General features: G+C 38.2%; 1 protein-coding gene across 2 annotated transcripts in view; it reads right to left on the reverse strand.

Annotated features, from left to right (window-relative positions):
* The window catches only part of adgrb2 (adhesion G protein-coupled receptor B2), a 227120-nt gene that overhangs the window by 49932 nt on the left and 156369 nt on the right, over positions 1-20819 (reverse strand). For both annotated transcript variants that reach the window (XM_044138723.1, XM_044138722.1), the window contains 5 exons: positions 9073-9176; positions 8605-8707; positions 7987-8137; positions 4314-4383; positions 2249-2315 (listed from right to left, as the gene is read on the reverse strand). In XM_044138723.1, coding sequence (XP_043994658.1) covers positions 2249-2315; positions 4314-4383; positions 7987-8137; positions 8605-8707; positions 9073-9176 — 495 coding nt within the window. The remainder of the gene's footprint in view (positions 1-2248; positions 2316-4313; positions 4384-7986; positions 8138-8604; positions 8708-9072; positions 9177-20819) is intronic.

Below are 20819 nucleotides of genomic sequence, written 5' to 3' on the forward strand. Positions count from 1 at the left end.
AGTAGCTTTAGGAACAAGCCGCAAAAAAAAATGTCCTTCATACCATCTGGGTTGCAATAAATGGGTGGCCCTAATGCTCACGCACCTTCTTCTTCCTTAAATAAAATAACTCTTAACATACATAATTCATCAGGTATAAAAGCCTTGATAGGAACCTATTCCAAGAAGGTACAGATATTTAAACTACTAAAAGACCACATTATCGCAAAAAATAAAGCTTAAATAAATGTCCGACTTTGATCACAGCTTTTTGAAATGAGTGCAGCAAAATCAGTAATTGTAGGCCACAAAAATCACAAGAAAACATTGCAACATTCCGAAAAGACTGATAGATGAACAAGACTAGGATGGGGGGCAAGGAGAAAAGAAGGAAGAAATGGAGGGTGGGAAGTGGAAGAAGGAAGGGACAAACTACAAACTTGTCCTTAACTAAAAATAGTAAAATTGAACATAACAGTTGCCAAGCAATGAATATTAACAGTCATAAAATCCGTTAACTTCTGAAAAAAGCCCCGCCAAGCTTTCGTCAGAATTTCAGATACAATCATCCATATCCCATCTGCACATCTGTGAATCCATAGTTTATTTCCTGACATGTACACGACAGCAAGAGTTACAGATCAGATGCCACCCAACAGTATCAACAACAGTGGCAACAATTAGCAAACCCAAGATGTAGCGCACTCTATCCAGACTTATTAAACCTAATGGTAGAAATCTCCACCCTGAGATTCATTAAGCACGAATTATCACAGTGCCATACAAAAACAGACAATTAAGACCCCACTGAGATGCAATTATGGCACTACATTTTACTGTAGAGCTGAGTTTAGGTAGGTGTGCATAAAAATGGCCAGCCACTGAACTTGGTAAAAACAACACACACGGAGCTATATTTGTGCCCCACCATGTTCCTTCTAAATTTATGGTCAAGGACAGGCTTCAGCCCTAGATGCATTTGGTTCGGTGACTCATGCTCTGAAAGCACGCATTACAGGGAGAGTTTAAGGGCAAGAATAGGGCTATAATTCAGGGTAGAAATCTAATATATAGCCAAAAGCTCTTGTCTGCTTATACTGTATTTTTTTTTTTTTTTTTCCTGGGTTGACATTTTAAACTCGGAGTTCAAGGGTCTCTGCTCATCATTTTGACATGTGTACTTCTAAAGTGACGGCCGAAGAGCAACTGAGGTCAGCACACATACTCGTTAATGCCGTCAGCTTTTGAAGGATGGGGCAAATCAGAAGATTTTTTTATTTTTTTACCATTTAAGGTCAGTATTGCCAAACTTTATTTTACTTATGCTCCTTACCAACCTGTTATTCTGGCAAGAAACACATATTTAAAAAAAAATAAATAAAAAAAATATATATGCTTTTAATGATGATGCATATCCGAACAATGAGGATGTGAAACTATTTTGTTGGAACTGTGGTAAATGTTGCTAACTTAAGGCAGTATATGAAGCATGTTTATTTTAACAAAGTCATTTAGGGCACTTTGTATGCAGTGGGGTTGTTTACTGAAGAAAACACCGTAAGACACTTGCAATTCATGCGTTCTGCTTTGCAGGTGCATTTGGACCTGAGTGATTTTGACTGTGTCAGATATAAAAGTGGTCTAATTTGAAAATATGCACTCAAAATGTTTACATGGTGTATTTTGTTGCTTTATGCATCTTTCTTTCCCCCATGGTCTTATATTGTTGCATTATTATGACATGCTCGAATAATAAATCATAGGAATGCAGTTATTAGCATTGACCATATACTGTAGGCTGTCACCAGGGGCAACACTTGTTGAAGAGTGCACTAATGCAAGCCTTCAAAAGAATTTTAAAAAAGGCCATAAATAAAATAACATCAATATTATTATAAAGAGGCAGCTCCTAACCACTCTCTTTTTATTATCCTCTGTAACAGCTTACAGTGAAAGAATGAAAATATAAAATTGACCAAAAACAATGTTTCTCATTATTTGGTTGACTTAGCCCTGAGCTTGCTCTGCACAGTTTACTGTGGAAGAGGATGAGGAGAAGAGATATGGATATTGATACTGTCATCATGAAAAGGCTCTCCAAGTCCTCAGCTGCAGCTCTCCCAACACAGAGAAGGAACAGGCAGGAAACATTGTCCACAAACTTTTAAGGTTCATCATATTCGGATAATGTTTGGAGGGAGCATAGCAATCAAGGACCACCATGTAGGGCGCCAGGTTGGCCAAACCATGCAATAGTGGGCAGACTCACCAGTACAATGACAGCAGCAGGACCAACGAAGGCATAAAGCAGGCCCCCCTCCAAAGACAACCAGCAACTGGAAGAAAACAGCAGTACAGAACAGATTGAGGGCTCACCTTTCACTTCAGTGCAAGAGCTGATGAAACTTTAGATAAAAAAAAAAAAAAAAAAAAACCTTAACTCAAATTTATTTGATGAAGGTGTCCAAGTAAAGGAGAATTTATTGGCCTTTTTTTATTTTTTATAGCTAAATGAAATTGCTTCTTTTTTTTTTTTTTTTTTTTACTTGGGGTTGTTTTCTTTCTAATGTAGATCTCCTGACGCCCAGCAACAGACAGATTTGTAAAAATAAATTTGGGTAACTCCTTAGTTAGCAATGACTCCCTGCCAGTCTGTGCTTAGTCTCCATGGTAACCAATATTAGCAGTTGTATTTTCATGTCTGGCTGGATATAGAGATTGCAATGAAGGCTTTGAAAAGTCTAAATAGGAGTCTCTTACTTCCAGTTTCTTATCCAAAAGGCAAAGATTTAGTTGAAAGAAAGAAACGACATAATTAGTCCCACAAGTTTGTGTATTCAAAGTGCTCTTCAGAATTACCTGGTAAAAATTTCTCTTGACTAAGAATCACTAGCAAAAAAAAAGAAAAAAAAAAGAAAACGAAAAGTAAAATACTTATGGAGAAAGAGAGCCCACTACATTTATGCATGCAATCATTCAAAATTCATCTTAAGAGGCTATGACTATAAAATCTGTTTTTCCTTTTTTATTGCATTGCCTGGAGGAGGTTGTTGTTCTGAAACATGAACCTGCATGATCTGGGTTATACATAACCACTGCTTTTGCTAAAAAAAATTAACAATAAAATGTGACACCATCTTAAAGATTGATAAAAAAAAATCTTGTTTAAATGAGCCACTGTGACTTCTGTAATTTTTAAAAAAATAAACCTCTTTTGAGAGAGCGACTGCCCTTATTTACCATTATTAAAGTTAAAAACAAAGTTACTCTGTCAGCCCAGTAAAATTGTCTGTAGGACTTTTTCTGTGGTTGAAAGGCCTTTTAATAAAATGCCACAAAAATGAATGGAGCACTTCCCCATCTCTACCTTGTGTTGTGTACAACTACTCAGCTACCTATTAAAAGGCCACTACTTTACACTATTCCCTTGCTAAAACAAAAAGAAAAAAATCAGCTGTTTGAAAATATTTCTGTCACAAACTATTTAGCAAGTTAAGTTTGAAAACTAAAGGCGCCTGCCTTCTCCAGGCAGGATCATTACTAACTGCAAAGCAGAGCTCCACTTTAAAAGAAAAAAATAAATAACAGTCCCTTTAAAAAGTAGCAGACACGCAGGTGGTGGAGAGAAGAGGTGGATAATTTGCACACACTTACATTTTTATATTGCATCTAAGCTATAATGAACACACAAATTTTGGCTCCTTTTAATGGATAAACTACTTTTTAAGAATAATTCCAGTCTATGTGAGAGGGCTTGGCGTCTTCCAAAAACACTTGGGGATGCTTTCTCTCGTAAAACCTGATAATGTAGTCATAAATACCGCAAGCCACAGAGAGCTACTTAAAGCTTGAACTGTAATTTCCGAAAGCGATCAAGTGCCTTGATGATACCTCCTGTTAATTGCATTGAGAGCATCATGTTGAGCTTATTAAATAAGAATCTTGTACATTTCATTCAGTTCAGTCTTTATTTTGCCATATTTTTAAAAGGTATCAACATACCTCTTAAGGGTATATTGATACCTTTTGATTAGGTATCAAATTAGGGGAAACTGGCACCTTTGGGGATACAATAAATATCCTATTAAATCATTAAATAAACAGATATTGGTAACAATCCAGATCTGATATTGCATGGCATTCTTTAAGAGCCTTCTGCTTGTAAACACACAGAGAAACCAATGGAAATCTGGCAGTAAGACCAGTGAATGCCACTACACCTCAGGCCCATTTGAGAGCTAGTGAGAGGAAGAAATTGCTATTAAGCGAAGGCATCCAAATTGAGTGGTGATTAGAGCGCAAGAGCAAGCAGGGAGTCTGGACAGAATACTTACTAGCTGGCGGTGCCATAACCTCTTGCTCTGGTGAAACCCACCGACACTGCAACAACAAGGGCTGGAAGACCTGCAGACAAACACACGCACACACGCAGAGAGAAAAAGATCAAACGGCTGAGACAAAGGATGAAAGGAAGCTTGGATGGTGATGGGAGACATTGGCACAAGACACAGTGAGAACAACTCTGACTAAATGCAACAGCACGTAACACATGAACGGGTGACTGAGACCGATTTGATTTTGTGCATATGCTCCTTTAAAAACACTAATAGTCATGGCAATGTGTCTACACGCATGTTATTTGAACTTTTACAACATTTTATCACTTTGAAAATGAAAATTCTACGCATTTTCAAAACAGTGCTTTTAAATAAAATTTTTGTGGTGTCCATAGGCGAAAAGTTGGGAAATATTGGGCAAAAAACCCCAACATTCCATATATTGTACAGCTCAATCTTTTCTGTCTCTCTGTTGCCGATTGCCTGCGTGCAAAAGAAGGAACATCGCAGCGCCCGTAATGAGTTTGGCTCTGAAATATTCTCGTAATTAACAAAGCTGTGATTATGGCTGGTAATGAAAAGCAATTAGAAAAAGTCACATTAACTTTAACAAATAAGATGGTTGAGAGCCAAGCCTGTCCACCAAGCAGCCTGCACCGAGTCTCAGTTAGTCAACAACATCAATCTGGCATTTACTTGTATAATGCAGTGAACACACACACACACCTATGCATATACGTATCTGGCTCCGACCCAAATCCAGTTACACCCTAAAAATCTCCTTTCTCCTTGGCAACAGATTTCAATCGCATAATTTGCTGGGAAAATTGCAAAACGGACGGAAGGAGGATAAAACATTTGATCCTCTCCATTCTACCCAACTGTTTCACGCGTTTCATGTGCGTCTGGGAGGGACGTGCCGCAGCCACCAGAGCACACCCTCTTCTCTCTGTGTCAGTATCTCCCCATCTGTGACTGTAGAGCAGTCTATACATTCTCTGCCTCTATCAGGTAAGGGCATCAGTGACTTGGCAGATTAGACTGCTGGGATCAATACTGAGTGAAATGAGCAGATTGTGTCCGTGTGGGTGTGTGTAGGGATGGTGCAGTGTTGTAATTTCCAGGCCTATCTTGAAGCATCTCCCCGTGTTGTGCAGATGTTATCATATCTTTTGATTGTACATCGAACATTCTTCGTCCATGTTGCACCTGGTTGAACAACACTGAGGAGACGGCATAATGGAGTAACATGGAAGGTGAATGGAAAAGGTGACGTACACGGATGAATAGCGACAGTGTGCACTCTCAGTGAGCAGCCCGTCCTTTCTTGGCGTGTGTGAATAAGGAAAACGCATTAGGAAGAGTAAATATGGCTTTTGGGACATAAAGCAGTAAATAATTGCTTATAGAGCAGACGAATAGTGTATAATGAGAATGCAGGGAATGAAGATTGTTAAGCATAATACGGGCAACAATTTCAACACTGCAAGATAATAAGCGGTTACATTTCCATTCTGAAACAAGCCGGTCTTGCTGCCCTCCATCACTAATGCACCTCACATAACACTGCTTCAATCAGCATCCAATTCAGAAAACTAGAATTATTTGCAGTGGGACAGGATAGAAGTCCACTAAAAGTAACAAGAGAAAGTTTTGTTATTTACAGTCCGTAGTGAACGTACCCTAGGATATGTTCTGGAATAGTGGACGCTTACTTAGCTTTTTGAAATAGATTGGTTCTATCAAGCAGCAACTCCAACTACTGAAACTCAAAGAGAAAAAAACCCCAAAACTGTTCTTCTCATTGCTATTTCAGCCCAGCTCTCAAAATGTGTGCCCTTTCAAGAATGTCAATGTCCAAATCTTAGGAAAAATTAAGATTGGTAGGTAAACAACAAAAATATGAACAGATAAGTTTGAATCATCTCAAAGCATTTGTAATTCTAATCATAGTTATGAATGGTCCTTTGAAGGTCTTCAAATTTTTCCCATATTACAGCTAAAAATATAATGTATTTGTGACTAACCAACATATAGTAGTGAAAAAGTCTTTAGTCAGAAGAAGCCAAGATTCACATGTTTGACTTAAAACGCAAGATGTGTTTGAACACTAACACTGCAAATCACCCTGTCATCCTGAAGCTGTGTTTCTGAGAGGAAATGTTTTTTTTTTTTTTTTGCATGGCCAGGGAAAACTAGTGAGAGTTTATGGGTGCAGCAAAATACAGACAAAGCTACAATGCAAAGGCTTAGATTTCAACACATTTACATGTCTGATTGGTAAAGTAAAATTCCAAGCCAAAAACTATGTAGACAGATTTTTTACATTTTACTTGAACTCTGCAAGGTAAAATGGGAAAATGTAAAAAGCTGATGGAGACATATCCCTCAAAAAGCATTGAATGAAATGTGGCTCCATAAAGTACTGACTATATGTAAATACACAATGAATTAGTATGTGTTGTTCTACAATATTATATTCTATAGAGTTTGTAAAGTGGAAAAAAAGTAAGGGATTTTAACAACTCCATGGTGTCTGAAATACATTCTTCTACTCCCTTTTTTCCCCATACTTATAGACTTCAAAAGTCCTGAAATCAAATTTGTTGCTGCTCCAGGCATCATGGGATCGCCAACAATGTGATGTATTTCAGTTTGGTCACGAAACACTTTGGCGACAAGCAACCAGTGGAAGATCTTGGGTGAAAAGTGTCCTGGGTGAGCTCCTCTTCTTGTCAATTCTATCCTTTGTTTTGTAAGGTCAACTACCTCCTGTCGTTCCTTCAGTAAAGTTTTGGCTTTTGCCCATCACTCTGAGTCCAAAACCATCACACCAACGCTTGGAAAAGATTACACCGGTCCCGGTTTTTATTCACACATACTAATATTGGAGAATTATTCTTTCTCCATTTAGGTTCTTGACATATGAGCTTGCAGAGTCAGTGAGCTGAATTCATAAATTCCATTTCTTAACACTAACATATACCACCAGTCCATTTATTCATGCTATCCTTCTGGGCTAACAGAGCAAAATGGTATGTAGTTGTCTTTGGTGGCCTGCCATTAAGCAACACCCTAAAGAGGGCGTTCCCTAGCATGTCATTAGCTCTGCGCGCGTGTGCTCTAAACACAGAATTATTTATTCTCAACACTGATTATAGACAAGTAGATTACAGGTGAGAAAGATTATCAATCAATGGGTCTCAGCTTGTACGTTATCAGAACTTCAGGTAAGAGTCGACGCGTTGTGTTTCTAAAGTTATTGGAATTTACACAATCAGAATTGTTTGAGAATGGATGGATTCACCCAACCACCATTACGGAAAGATTGCAAAATCATTCAAGTTCAAAAATCCATTGAGTACAACAGTACAGTTTGTAAAACTGTACTGTTTTACAAATGGGTGATGGCTGTGACAGCATACAAGTATGTTCAGAAATAGGTTTCGTCTTTCAGATTAAAAGTTAGCTATTTAAAAAGGCTGCTATGAATACACCATTTCATTGAACAACCCGTGTCTATGCTTGTTGTATCTTCAACATGAGCAACTGCATAGATATTTGATAGACATTTGTTTTATGGCGAGCAGGCATCAGGAGTCAAGCGCAATCATAAACGAGGTTCAGACGAATATAAAATGTGGGATGGATCGAGCATGTATATACTTACCCCAGCCGAGGCACAGAAAACGCTTGCGAATGATGCGTGACCTTGTTTTGCCAATGACAGCTAGGTAGGACTGCCATGCCTCAGTCAGCACCCAGCAGAAGGACGCCAAGAAGAAGAAATGCAGGAAAGCAGCAGTCACAGTACACAGCCCCTGCAGCAAAGCGAGAAGTAAGCAAGATCTTAAAGCAGGAGAAAAAACACACAAAAAAAACACAGATACCTTACAAAACACACAGATGCATAGAGAAAGTAGTAAAGGCATCACATAAGGAGAAAACAAGTGAAACTTCCACAGAACAAAACAGTAGGTAATCGAAAATGGCAATCTAATCAAGAACACTCTTTGTTCTTTAATGTTGAAGGTGGCTTTGCTGTGTTCTTCAGCTAGATCGATCCAGACTGCCACACGGTGAAGGCTTGCTTAGTCAGAAAGCTCAGAGAGGGGTTTGCCAAAATGTCAGCATGCTGCTTTGAAACTTGCACTGTATTAAGCTGTAAATCCTGTAAGCTCTTTCTTTTTTGTTTTCAAAGCTACTAAAATAGGCATATTTGAATTTGTGACCATCATAGAAAAATATCTTCCAAGAAATTAAGTATTTATATATAAGTGTGCTTTACCTTGTTGAGTGTTTGAGATTGTCCTAGCAGGATCAGTAAATTGGAGGCCAGGATGGAGAAGCAGAAGTTGACCAAGATGATCGATCTCTCTGACCGGATGTACCTTAGGAGCAGAACATTAGAAAGATTTAAAAAGTCACATTCAAAGCCCAATAGATCTTTCTTTTCTCTTTGCCAAGACAGCTTAGTCATCAGATTGATTTTGGCATCTGTAAAGAGTATTAGTAAAAGACAAAGAAAGGAATCAAAGGAGGAAAAAGCCAGTCACCAACCCCTTCTGCTGTAACTGAAGTATTTTGTTCTTTATTAGGCCTCAATGCCATTTTTTTTTGTCGCTACAGCTGATGGACACAAATTAGGCTTTTTTTCTCCAATTTGCACTGGCAGAAACTTAGCATTGTGCAAACAGGGAATGTATAAAATACAGATATTGGTGTCACACTATTAAATGTGAGTGCTTGCAGTCACCTCCAAAAGGCAGCATAGATGAGCAGCAGGATGAGGAGAGCAGTGCAGGACACTCCACAGCCCACCATAAGGGGCACTGAGGGCATGCTGGTGGGACCCATGTCCTGAAACACAAGGACAGAGGAGAAGGCTGGTTAATAATTACCGCGTCAGTTTTTCCTGCTTTGGTCAACAGAGAATGAAGGCCCAGCTCATTTTACAAGTGCATCTCAATGAATTAGTATATAATGCGAAGGTTAATTTGTTTCAGTGAATTAATTCAGAAAATGTAGCTCAAAGATTCATTATACACAATGTGATATATTTCTCGCATCGACTTTTGATCATTTCGATGAATAGAGCTGTTCAGACTGAAACTCCAATAATATGCTGTCCTACTGGGCATGTTAGTCACACTCCACATCATCTGATGTCCCCAACACTCTGGTATGGACTTTGCTTCACTATCCTCTCAAAACAGAGGATAGTGTTGCTTGTGCACAACTTGCTTACCCTTCTTGCAGAGGATGTCAATAACTATTTGCTAAACAACTGTGAAGTTAGCAGTATTTCCCATAAAAAAATGTAGATTGATTTTTTTTTTTTATTGCCTTTATGCAATGTTTAAAACTTCTGATTAATTAAAAATTTAGTTTCTATTTGAACTCAAAATGTAAACTCAAAATGTTAATACATGTTTAAAAATAACCAAACAAATACATTTGTTTAGTGTTTAAAAGTATTCCAACTGGGTGAGATGCAACTGCACAACACCAAGACACAGAAAGACAGAACAGGAGATGAAAATATGGCAGATGCTTCATCTTGATGGAATCTTATTTCAGGAAAAAAATAAAATAAAATAATTAAATTATTAAATCAAAATTAAAATTGCAGACAAACTTAGAGACGGTCTCTTTGCTACAAAATAACACATTGGTTGGTATATCATTTGATATGCAAAAATATGAAAACAAGTGTTAATGTTTTGATATCAGAGCAGGGGGATAAAAATTAAAAGTGGGGATTAAAAAATAGCTGAGGAAGAAAAAACATCTAGAAGAATAGAACAAAGTCCAAACTCAAAACAATGTCTGATAAAGTCCAAAAATGGATGGACTTCATCAAAAGGAACCGATGCAGCTAGATGAAGCATCATATTTAAACAGATGATAGGTCAGCGTAAAAGGTCCAAGTTAACCGTTTCACAGCACAAAAAACAAGCGACCACTACATAAAAATGGAGCTTGAGCTTGAAAAAAGGGGTTTATAATAATATGGCATCACTTTATGATTGATATTTTTGTTGCTGTTACCTTTTCTCAAAGCTAGTATCAATGAAAATCACAATACATTGCAACATTGGTTATAATTGTGTTTTTGATTGCTCTGCAAAACAAAGCATGCAACACATTAATATTGCTCTACTACCTTAAGAAGACATTGATAAAGATGACGGATGGATGGACAGAGAGACGGATGGATGGATGGATTCATGCACTGCTAATATTTGTTGATCCAGCTGAATGGTGTCTAAACTCCCTTGCTGTCCACACCTTGATTATTTATTTAGTCCATTCATCTTGAAGTTGTAAATGACTTCAGACGTGTTGACCCGACTTCCTTCCTGATGAAGGTCTTGGAGATACAGTCATGCACCTGCTTTCACAATGCCAGGGTCATTTGCACAAAGCAACCGGCCCTACGAGGATTCCTTTCTGTTTTAATTTATCACATTCTGTCAAAACTTTGAAGTACTATAAAATCTCCAGGGGACACATGCTTATCAAACCTGACAAACAAGCCACAATTTGTGAGGTTGAACGGTTGTATTTGACCAAGCGTTCAGCAGCACAGGAGCACCACAGGGGACTGTACTCTCACAATTCCTTTTCATTCATTACAGGTCAGACTTCCAGAGTCCCGTCATCGACAGAATTTATCAGATGACTCCGCAGCTGTGAGTACACAAAATGAGCATTAATCAGTCAATATTGTTATCACAAATCGGACAATGATACATGTATTTTTGAAACTGGAATAGCCGGACAGAGAGACGGATATTCTTGTCAGGCTTCCAAATTGCTGCTTTGCCTTTACAGACTCAATTAACTCTTCCGGTCCCTAGGTTTTAATCCTTTTAACGACTCCTGCAAATTACAGTCAATTACCTTTAATTAGAATTACAAGAGTCTGTTACAATGAATGGAGTTGGATAATGACATGCAATTACACTTCTCCAAAAGTTGTTCCTTTATTAAAAAGTACAAGCAACCATCTTGACCAATGTGTTATACCTTATAGAAAACGTCTTGCGCATATCCAAGTGGACACTGACGATTTCAATTTACCGCTGATTACAATGACTGACACATAAAAGCACACTTTTTCCTGTCAGTCATCATCATGTAAGAATCTTGTAAAAAGCGTTGTGTACCTAAATTATATTTTTCTGTCTGTGTTAAAGGGTTTAATACAACTTGAAGATAAAGAACAATTATTTTTTTTTCAGCACAATTTTGCTCTCAATATGCATCTTTGAAAAGATGAAAAGTAAGAAATTAATCTACATGTAAATCCTACACCTACTCATACCCAAAAAGGCTTTGCATTTGTTCGTCTTAAGATTTCAGTCGCACAGTTAACCTTAAGATACAGTGCTTTGGATAAAAAAAAAAAAAACACATATGATGTCTTTACCATCAAATTTAATTGAAAACATACACATCTAAGTATGCACCTAACTGAAATATGTGGGGAAATATGTGCCTTTGTCTTCCCCAAGACGAGGAGAACTCACAAGACTGATGCAAGAAAGGGGATCTCTTTATCTTTTTTAGAAAGGAGCCAAGAATGCAACCTAAAAAAATTCACTGGGAGATGGAGCAGGAAGAGTTAAAGACAAGTACGTGAAAGGAATGAGGGGGGCAGGGAAGAGGAAGAAAAAGCATCAGAAAGTCAAAGCTTCCCTTTTAGTGGTTCTTTTTTTTTTTTCCCTGGCCCATCACAGGAAGCCAATTTCTCCAGAGGAAAGTGGAATAGGTTGGAATACCAATACGGCATACACACGAAAACAGACAAGTGGGAGAACGGAGGTGAAACATAATCAAAACCGTCTCACAAGAAAAGAGAGCCACGAAAGAAACGAAAGGGGGCATATGAAAAGCATCTGCTTCGGGAAATTGGGAAGTGCCGAGGGGAGAGGGAGAAACAAGAGAGAATAATTGTGTTTGATTTTACGTAGAGAAGAAGGTCAAAATGCCTTTTACAAATCCAACAGATCAGACCGTCAACGCATATTGAATGAAAAGTGTGCAGTGCCTAGCAAGTGCATCAATTTTCCGTTAAAGGTCCCCCCGTCCCACATTTCGTCATAGTAGGCAACACCAACTTGAGCAAACTTAATTGAATTTAAATTAGAGGGAAACAGTAGTGAATTAGTGTGAAATGGGGGAGAGGAGGAGGAGAGAAACCAACTAAAAATCTACACGGTGTTCCAAATTATTATGCAAGTGATATTTTCTCAGATTTTCTTAAATGATCAATGCATTAGATGGTCAGAATAATTTTCAAGCCGTGAACTATTACAGTATAAATCAAATTTTACTGAACAAAGCTCCCCAAGAGAACAGCATTTTATTCAAAAATAAAAAACTCAAAATGCACAGTTCCAAATTATTATGCCCAGCAGATTTTCTAAACATTTTATGGATTATAAAGAACTGCAAACGGTCATTCTGTGAATGTGCAGCATTAAGTGGTCACATGTACTAAAATCAAAAGCTATTTCAGTCAAAAACATCTTAACAGACAAGAGTTACATGTTAACATATGAGCCCTTCTTACATATCAAAGCACAATTCGTCCATCCATTGAACTTGTGAGTTTGTGGAAAGTTTCTGCTTGAATTTCTTTGCAGGATGTCAGAAAATCTTCCCAGAGCTCCTGTTTTGATATGAACTGCATCCAACCCTCAGATCTTCTGCTTGAGGAAACTCCAAAGGTTCTCAATAGGGTTGAGGTCAGAGGTCAGAGGAGGATGGTGACCACACCATGAGTTTCTCCCCTTAGTGGTATTCCTCATGCAGCATGAGGTGGTGCATCATCATGCATGAATATGATTTTGCTACTGAAGGTACAGCTCTTCTTTTTGAACCATGAAAGAAAGCGATCAGTCAGAAATACTTTGCTGAGGTCATCTTCACACCTTCAGGGTCTCTGAAGGGGCCGACCAATAATTCTCTCCACATGATTTTGGCCCATAAAATGTTCTCCACCACCTCCTTGCTGACATCACAGCCGTGTTGGGACGTGGTAGCCATCCACCACCAATCCACTACTGCGTCCATCTGGACCATCCAGGGTTGCACAGTGGTCATCAGTGAACAAGTCTGTTTGAAAATTAATCTTCATGTATGGCTATGCCCACTGCCACCGTTTCTGCTTGTGAGCTCTGGTTAGGGGCCCAATAGTAGCTTCATGCACCGCAAGCCTCTGGAGGATCCTCCACCTTGAGGTTCCAGAGGCACCAGCAGCTTCAAATAACTGTTTGCTGCTTTGTAAGGGTATTTTAACAGTTGGTCTCTTAATCCAATAAATTTGTCTAACAGAAACCTTACTCATTATGCCTTTATTTGTACAAACCAATCTTTGTTCTGAATCAGCCACAAATCTCTTCACAGTACCCTAATGCTTCAGTTTTCGTTAAATATCTAATGGTTTTATATCTTGTCATACGGCACTACTCTGTCTGATGATTTTTCTCAGCAGAGAGTTTCTTTCTCTTTCCCATATTGCTTGAAACCTGTGGCCTGCTTAATAATGTGGAACATCCTTCTTAAGTAGATTTCCTTTAATTGAGCTCACCAGACAAACCAATCAACCCAGATCTCTGAAATTAATTATAGTGACTCAAAGAGCCTTGACACACAATACCATCTATACATTTAATAGCACAATAAAAAATGTTATCTTTATGACATTTAAATAAAATTTGCATAATAATTTGGAAAACGGTGTAAAAAATTTACTGCATATGTAGTCAAAGAAAAAAAAAATATTTGAATGTCATAATTCCAGTATCCTCCTTAGGCAGCATTATGAAGACCAAAGAATACACTACAGAGGCCAATGATAATGTTATGGAAAGGTTTAAAGCAGGGCTATAAAAGAAAATACCAAACTCTGAATATTCCAAATGAATTTAATTCAACATTTGAAAACGGAAAAGTATGGCATACCAAGACATGGTCGTCCACCTAAACTGACAGGCTGCGGAAGGAAAGCAGAATCGTGTCAGAGATGCATGAATACTCTAGAGAAGCTGCAGAGATCAATAGCTCGGGTGAGAAAATCTGTTACAGGGATATCTATTTGCCATGCACTGCACAAACCCGACCTTTATGGAAAACTGCCTAAAAGAAGTCATTACAAGAATCCATTATGTCCTTTTCATCGTTTGGAAACAGGATAAACCATATAGACCGAACAAACATGCTCTAGAAGATACTTTGGTCAGATGAGACCAAAACAAACATTTTTGCTCTAAATGTAAAGATGTGATATAAAACATTGCACACCTCTTTAAAACATGGTGAGACACAGTGCTACCTACATCATGCTGTGGGGATGCTTTTCTTCAGTAGGACTAAGGAAGTTGGTTAGAAATAACATTAGATTGGGTAAATAAATACTGGGACAAAACCCACTCCAAGCACACAAAGTACTTATAGGACTGTGAGGGAGGTTCATGTTCCAGTAGAACAACAACTCTAAACATTCAATCCAGGCTAAAGTGAAAAAGGTTGATCATAGCATGTTAATGTGTTGACATGTCCCAGACAAAGTTCAGACACCAGTCCAAAGGATAATCTGGGGCTTGAAACTACCGTGAAGGGTGGTTCTACAAAGTACTCACACAGCGTGGCAGAAAACATAGGCGCGCTAAACTGTTAAGATTTTCATTGAGCAAGAAATTTAATTTTTTTTTAAAAAGTTCAAAACATGAATTACTTTCTTTTCACTTCACAATTCTTCACTACTTTCAGTTGTTTTATCAAAAAAAGCACAGAAAGACATTAGCATTTGTAGTAAATACAAGAAAAATTCAAGGAGTATAGATCAATTTTTAAGGAAGCGCTTAAATATGCTTAAAGATCCCCTTTTTTTAACACATTTGCATTTCTGAGATGCTACACTTTACTGAATTCAAAGCACATTAGGAGATGATCTTAGAAGTCCTCATAGTTCTTTGGTTGCAACTTCAAACTGGCATGCATAAATTGTACATCAAAAATGAGATGTGTGATGATGCAAAAAAAGTAAATAAATGGAAACAGATTGCCCACACAAACCCTGAAGCCCTGGGGCTACTTTCTGCCACACAAATGTTATGCCCTTAAAGGAAACTGTGATAATACATTGCTGCTGGTCAGAATGTATGACCGTGAAACATAGTGACTACAGATTAGTGCGAGAGTGTTGAGGTTTTGCTGTATCCGGCCAGTTCCCCCTGGGCAGCTTGGATGCCATTTGATGGAAAAGATAGCTATTTTCAGCTCAGGAAGTTTAACCTACTTATCTCTCCTTCTCTGAGACTTCCCCTCTCTTCTTTCCCACCCATTCCGCCGTACCAACCTCTCCGTTTCCTTCTCTGTCTCTCTAGGTTACTCATCTTTCTTCCTCAATACTCCATCAGCATGTCTTACACGTCAGTGCACCTGTTAATGCACCCTCAATGGGGATGCGCCCTAGACAACTCGAATCCAGAGTCTATCTGCGTCTTTGCCACATGCATCACAAAGTCCGCATCAGGCATCACACAGAGGAGTATTTCTATATTCAAGTGTAGAAAACTACAGCTTAACGGCAGCACTACATTAAAAAAATCCAACAAAAAACCCCCCAAAAACAAACATATTATAGTTCATGAACAAAATCACCCCTTTCAAAACACAATATTTAATTTGAGCACATTTATTCGGAGGGGAAAAAGTCGGATATTAGAAAGAGTAGGTTACAAAAAAAAAATAAAATAAAATCACTGATACTCCACCACTCCAATTCATTCCTGTAAAATAAGCTTAATCGAAACTTTATCTATTTCGGTAATATCTCCTGAGGTTATGAAGATGATTTGACACATATGCCAATTTTCTTCAGAGCCCTTCAAAAGGGTAAAAGAAAAACAATAAAGGCATAAACTTTGAATTTCTTCGGATAAGAAATCTCTACAAGAGACGATACGTCCCTAAACATGACCACATCTGACAGGGCAATAATTTGAAAAATATTTATATAACCGAGGTTCTGTGATGTTTCTCTACCAGAGGCCTAGGATTTTTATTAGTATTCCATAGTGTCTTGGCTCTTTAAAGATTATATTTTAAATGGAAGTGCTGCAGGATCTGCCAAAAGAGGAAAAATAAGTCAACAGCGATTTTAGAGCAGCACACTAATTCAAAACATTGAGAGCCGTATTAAAAGAAATGATCCACCACAAACAAAAATCTACCTTATTCAAACCTCATATTTCAAAGGCATATTCAAAGAACCTGTTTCACACTTGATATCACAGAAATCTATAACCGACTACTGAGAATTTAAAAGAAAAGTAGACTTATTATTGGAGGCTCCATTCATTCTATTCAAAACAGAAGTGTGCAGTGGTTACTGCTTGTATTCAAAGTTTTCTCTGATTTTACTGAGACAGGGACATTTTAAATTTTCTTCAGACTGTATACATCTGAATTTTCAATCTATTAAATCTCAACAGAAATGAGATTTTTCTTTTTCATATACTTCTGATTAGAATGCTTCTGGGCAATAAATACTGTTGAAAAGCCTAAACATTGCCCCTAAAATTGTGTCCCACAAACAGTTTAGTCTCTTCAGAAAGCCAGGACCCCAGGTATTCTTTTAAGGAATGGCAGAAATCACTGTTATATGCGTGTTTTTCTAAGAAGTAAGTCTGAAGCTTTGATGAACATCTACGTTTTCAAGACGTTGTTGTTACGTCTATCCCTGCTTCTGCAGACTAACAATTCCTGGAAGCCAAGGAACATTGTGAGTATGCTGAGAGAATATAAAAAAAGAAAAAAAGATGCCTGAAGAAGCACAGGAATATATCATCTTCATGCCATTTTATGAACGACAGCCTGTCGCATAATCCAAAAGTTTGCATCACTTCTGGCAGACTTGGAGCGGATTGACAGGCTGAAGCTGATGGGGCGCCTTGAAACTGTCAGATGTTTCAACCATTGCAACTTTATTTAGTGTCATAACACAGAACCTCTATAATTGAAAGAACAGAAACGAGACAGGAAATATCCACCAATCCAGCATTGTATCCCACAGATACGAACATTTCCAGTTTCAGTTAGTTTTACAATATGAACATTTATTAAAAATCTGTTTGACTCACTCTAGGAATGTATTTATCTTTCTACAGACTCACAGAAACATGACATGTTTCTACTTTGGTAAGATTATTTGTTTTTGATAACTGCAGAACTTTGCGACAGACTGGGGACCTGTCCAGGGTGAACCCCGCCTCTCGCCCAGAACGTAGCTGGAGATTGACACCAGCAACCCCCCCGACCCCTCTAAGGGACAAGGGTGAACAGAAAACAGATGGATGGATAACTGCAGAACTTTGCAAATAAAAAGGACATTTTTTATTTTAGCCTCTATTAATATTAAGTAAATAAATAAATGTAGAAAATGTTGATGCAATAATTTTCTTTGCTATTTCTGCACTTGTATAAATAGGATTTTTCATTAAATGAAAGAAATTAACCTCATGTTATGTATAAATTTAACTGATGTAAATAACATTAATACCTTACAGACGTGGTATTTTTATTCAAATTTATCAAAACGTATATCATATTTTGTCCGTAATTTCTTTGAACAGAGCTCTATAGCCAAATATATATACAAGTATATTTTTAAATTTTTATTTTTATTTTTTCAAATGCACTTTGTCTTTAAAAAGACCAAAATACTCCAGGGAAAATGAAACTTTATTTTTCAAGATTAAAACAAGCGACACACCAAACCTCAAACTTTGCTCATTTTAAGACTGAGAAACACCGATCACCTTTTTTCCCCTGATTATTTCTGCTCTCAACTTGCCTAACCTTTAATTAATGCAATAAAGCATTCAGTGATTCTAATCCAGTTCCATCCAGAATCTTTCAGAAACTTTTGAATGCCTTCTCCTTTAATTATTGTTGACAAGTGCAAGATCTTTGCCAGCTTTAACCTTGTAGAAGTAGCTTCATTTGGAGCGGGCCTTTGTTTTCGTTCTCGGTGCCGTCTCCGATTTTAATAAGTTAAAATATGAGCTGCCATCTTGCGGGGCCTCAGTCATCCCTCTCTGCCATCAGATTGGGAACAATGGCCATTAATAGTCTAAATAATAGAGTGAGCTCTAAAATGTATCCATTCTGATTAGGGGAACTCTGAGCAACCGAATGATAGCGAGGCGAAACAGATTTGAGCTCATTCCCGGTAGAAATGACCATTTCGAGAATTATTGCACTGAAAAGCAGTTAGTTTGGCAGGTGTATGAGAAAAGCTTCGAGAAAGCCCGTACAGAACAAAGACGGCAGGCCTGAGAGAAAAATACTTTGATGCAGTAATTGGTTAATAAATAAATGATCTTTCCTGTCCTCTCTGCTCTGAATGGGGTGTTTGTCTCCTCTGAGTTGGTGTGTTTGTGCGCTCATCTACAGCGACTGAACTGAGGTCTCAGGTGCTGCTTACACCACTGACCTTTTCACTAACATTTCCAGTTATATGTCTGAGTGAGCACATGAGCTACAAATCCCCCAGTTATGAGAACAAATCTGAGTGAATTACTTCCAGGTATAATTATATTCCAAGTAAACATTGCAACACTGAAGCAGAAGAAGTATAAGGTGGTTTATTGGCTCTGCTAACAACTGACTTTTCAAAAAGAAGTACTTCCTCCAAAGTCCAAATCTCATGATCCCTCCCCCCCCCCCCCCACCCCCCGCCCTCAATGAGTACTGTGAAAGCCAGCCTGCATCTCAAGGGTTTGTATTCCCACTGGTCACTTTAAGAATTAAGTGGCTCAGTCTATTGTATCTTTTCATGACCTAACTCAATCAATCCCTCTTCTGCCTTCCGTTTCTCTGATGTGAAAACCCGCCTGGTGTCTGAAAGCAATGGTCCAAAAGCAACACGCAGCACGGTGTACGCGCAGATACACGTGTGGAAACCTCAGCGGCTATAGAAAGTAAACAGGATTAACTGGCTATCCTTCACTTCACTGTAAACGGCCTGTAATAGCACCACTGCTTCTAAATCCCTCCATCTCGCTCTCCCTCGCCCTGCCACCTCCTCCTTTTTCTATTAAACATGGAGGTTAATCCTCGCCCCCCCTTGTCCCCAGCGCTGTGGCCCGGGATAAGCTGTCAGAGCTGGGCAGCTGATACTCAGATCTGCTCCAGCAGCCTGGACACCACATATGAATGTGTGTTTCTCTGCATTTTTTTTTCCCCTTTGGTGCTTTGCGACTTGCACACATGCTTCTAGGCCTTCATATGTGTGTCAATGGACAGCTGAACTACATGTCAGGAAATTGCTTCTCTATTTTAATTCACTGTTAGCCCTTTCATATATGAACTATGATAGCCCTACTGATTAGATTATAAATGGTTTATCACATGCCAAAGTAGTTGGAAAACGTGTATAAAACTTGTGTTAAATTTAGGACTGTGAAAAGAGTTTTGCCCGCTCAAAAATGTCTTTTTTTTATTTTTTTTATTTTGTTATCAAATGTGGATGTGTTAGTTCAGAAAAAGATCATCTGCATAAGAACAAAAAGCATTTCTCAAATCACAATTCCATTTACTAAGAAGAACAGGCTGTCCAAACGGACTGTGAAAATGGAAAAGCTGCCTTGTCAAATCCTGATTTAATTATCAAATTCTTTGGAAAGTTTAGTTCAACTTCTCTTTTACTCCCTGTACAATCAGACAGACAATCAAACATTTCTAATCTGACAAAACATCATGTTTCAATCTAAAGACGATTTTGTAAAAAAATACAAAAAAACCCAAAAACAAAAGTCATCGACATTTATTAGTCAGGATGGGTTATAAAACCATTTGTAAGCCCAAATGACTTAGGAGATAATACTTGGCACAGTTCTAGGTCTCCATTTTAAATCTTTTGGGGCACCCTGCAACCTGAGTTCTAAACCACGATAGTAAAAAAGATGAATCAAATTCAGTTTCAATTCAAGTTCAACTTAAACACCATTCACACGAGGAGAATTTCCAACACAGCAGTTCGTTATAATGTCCCTAATAAAAAAAAAGCCTGTTCGAATGGCACAGTCCAAAGATTCCCAGGATGAAAGGACAACAGTGAAAAAATGTCACTCAGTGGTCTTAAACATAGATCAGGGGTCTCAAACTCCAGTCCTCAAGGGCCGCTGTCCTGCAACTTTTAGAACTCTGCTGCACCACACCTGAATAGAATAATTAGGTCATTAGCAAGGCTCTGGAGAACTGATCTACACAAGGAGGAGGAAATTAAACCATTTCATCCCAGTGTTTTGTAGCTGTGGCACATCTAAAAACTGTAGGACAGCGGCCCTCGAGGACTGGAGTTTGAGACCCCTGACATAGATGATGTGAGTGATAGAGGCCTACCACACTGCAGGGTGCAGCAGGACTCCAAATTGAAAAGGAAGGAATCCATATTTTTTCCTCTAAGTCCAGGTGGGAAGGCTC

Source organism: Gambusia affinis, linkage group LG14 (genome assembly GCF_019740435.1).
Source record: "Gambusia affinis linkage group LG14, SWU_Gaff_1.0, whole genome shotgun sequence".
Classification (NCBI taxonomy): domain Eukaryota; kingdom Metazoa; phylum Chordata; class Actinopteri; order Cyprinodontiformes; family Poeciliidae; genus Gambusia; species Gambusia affinis.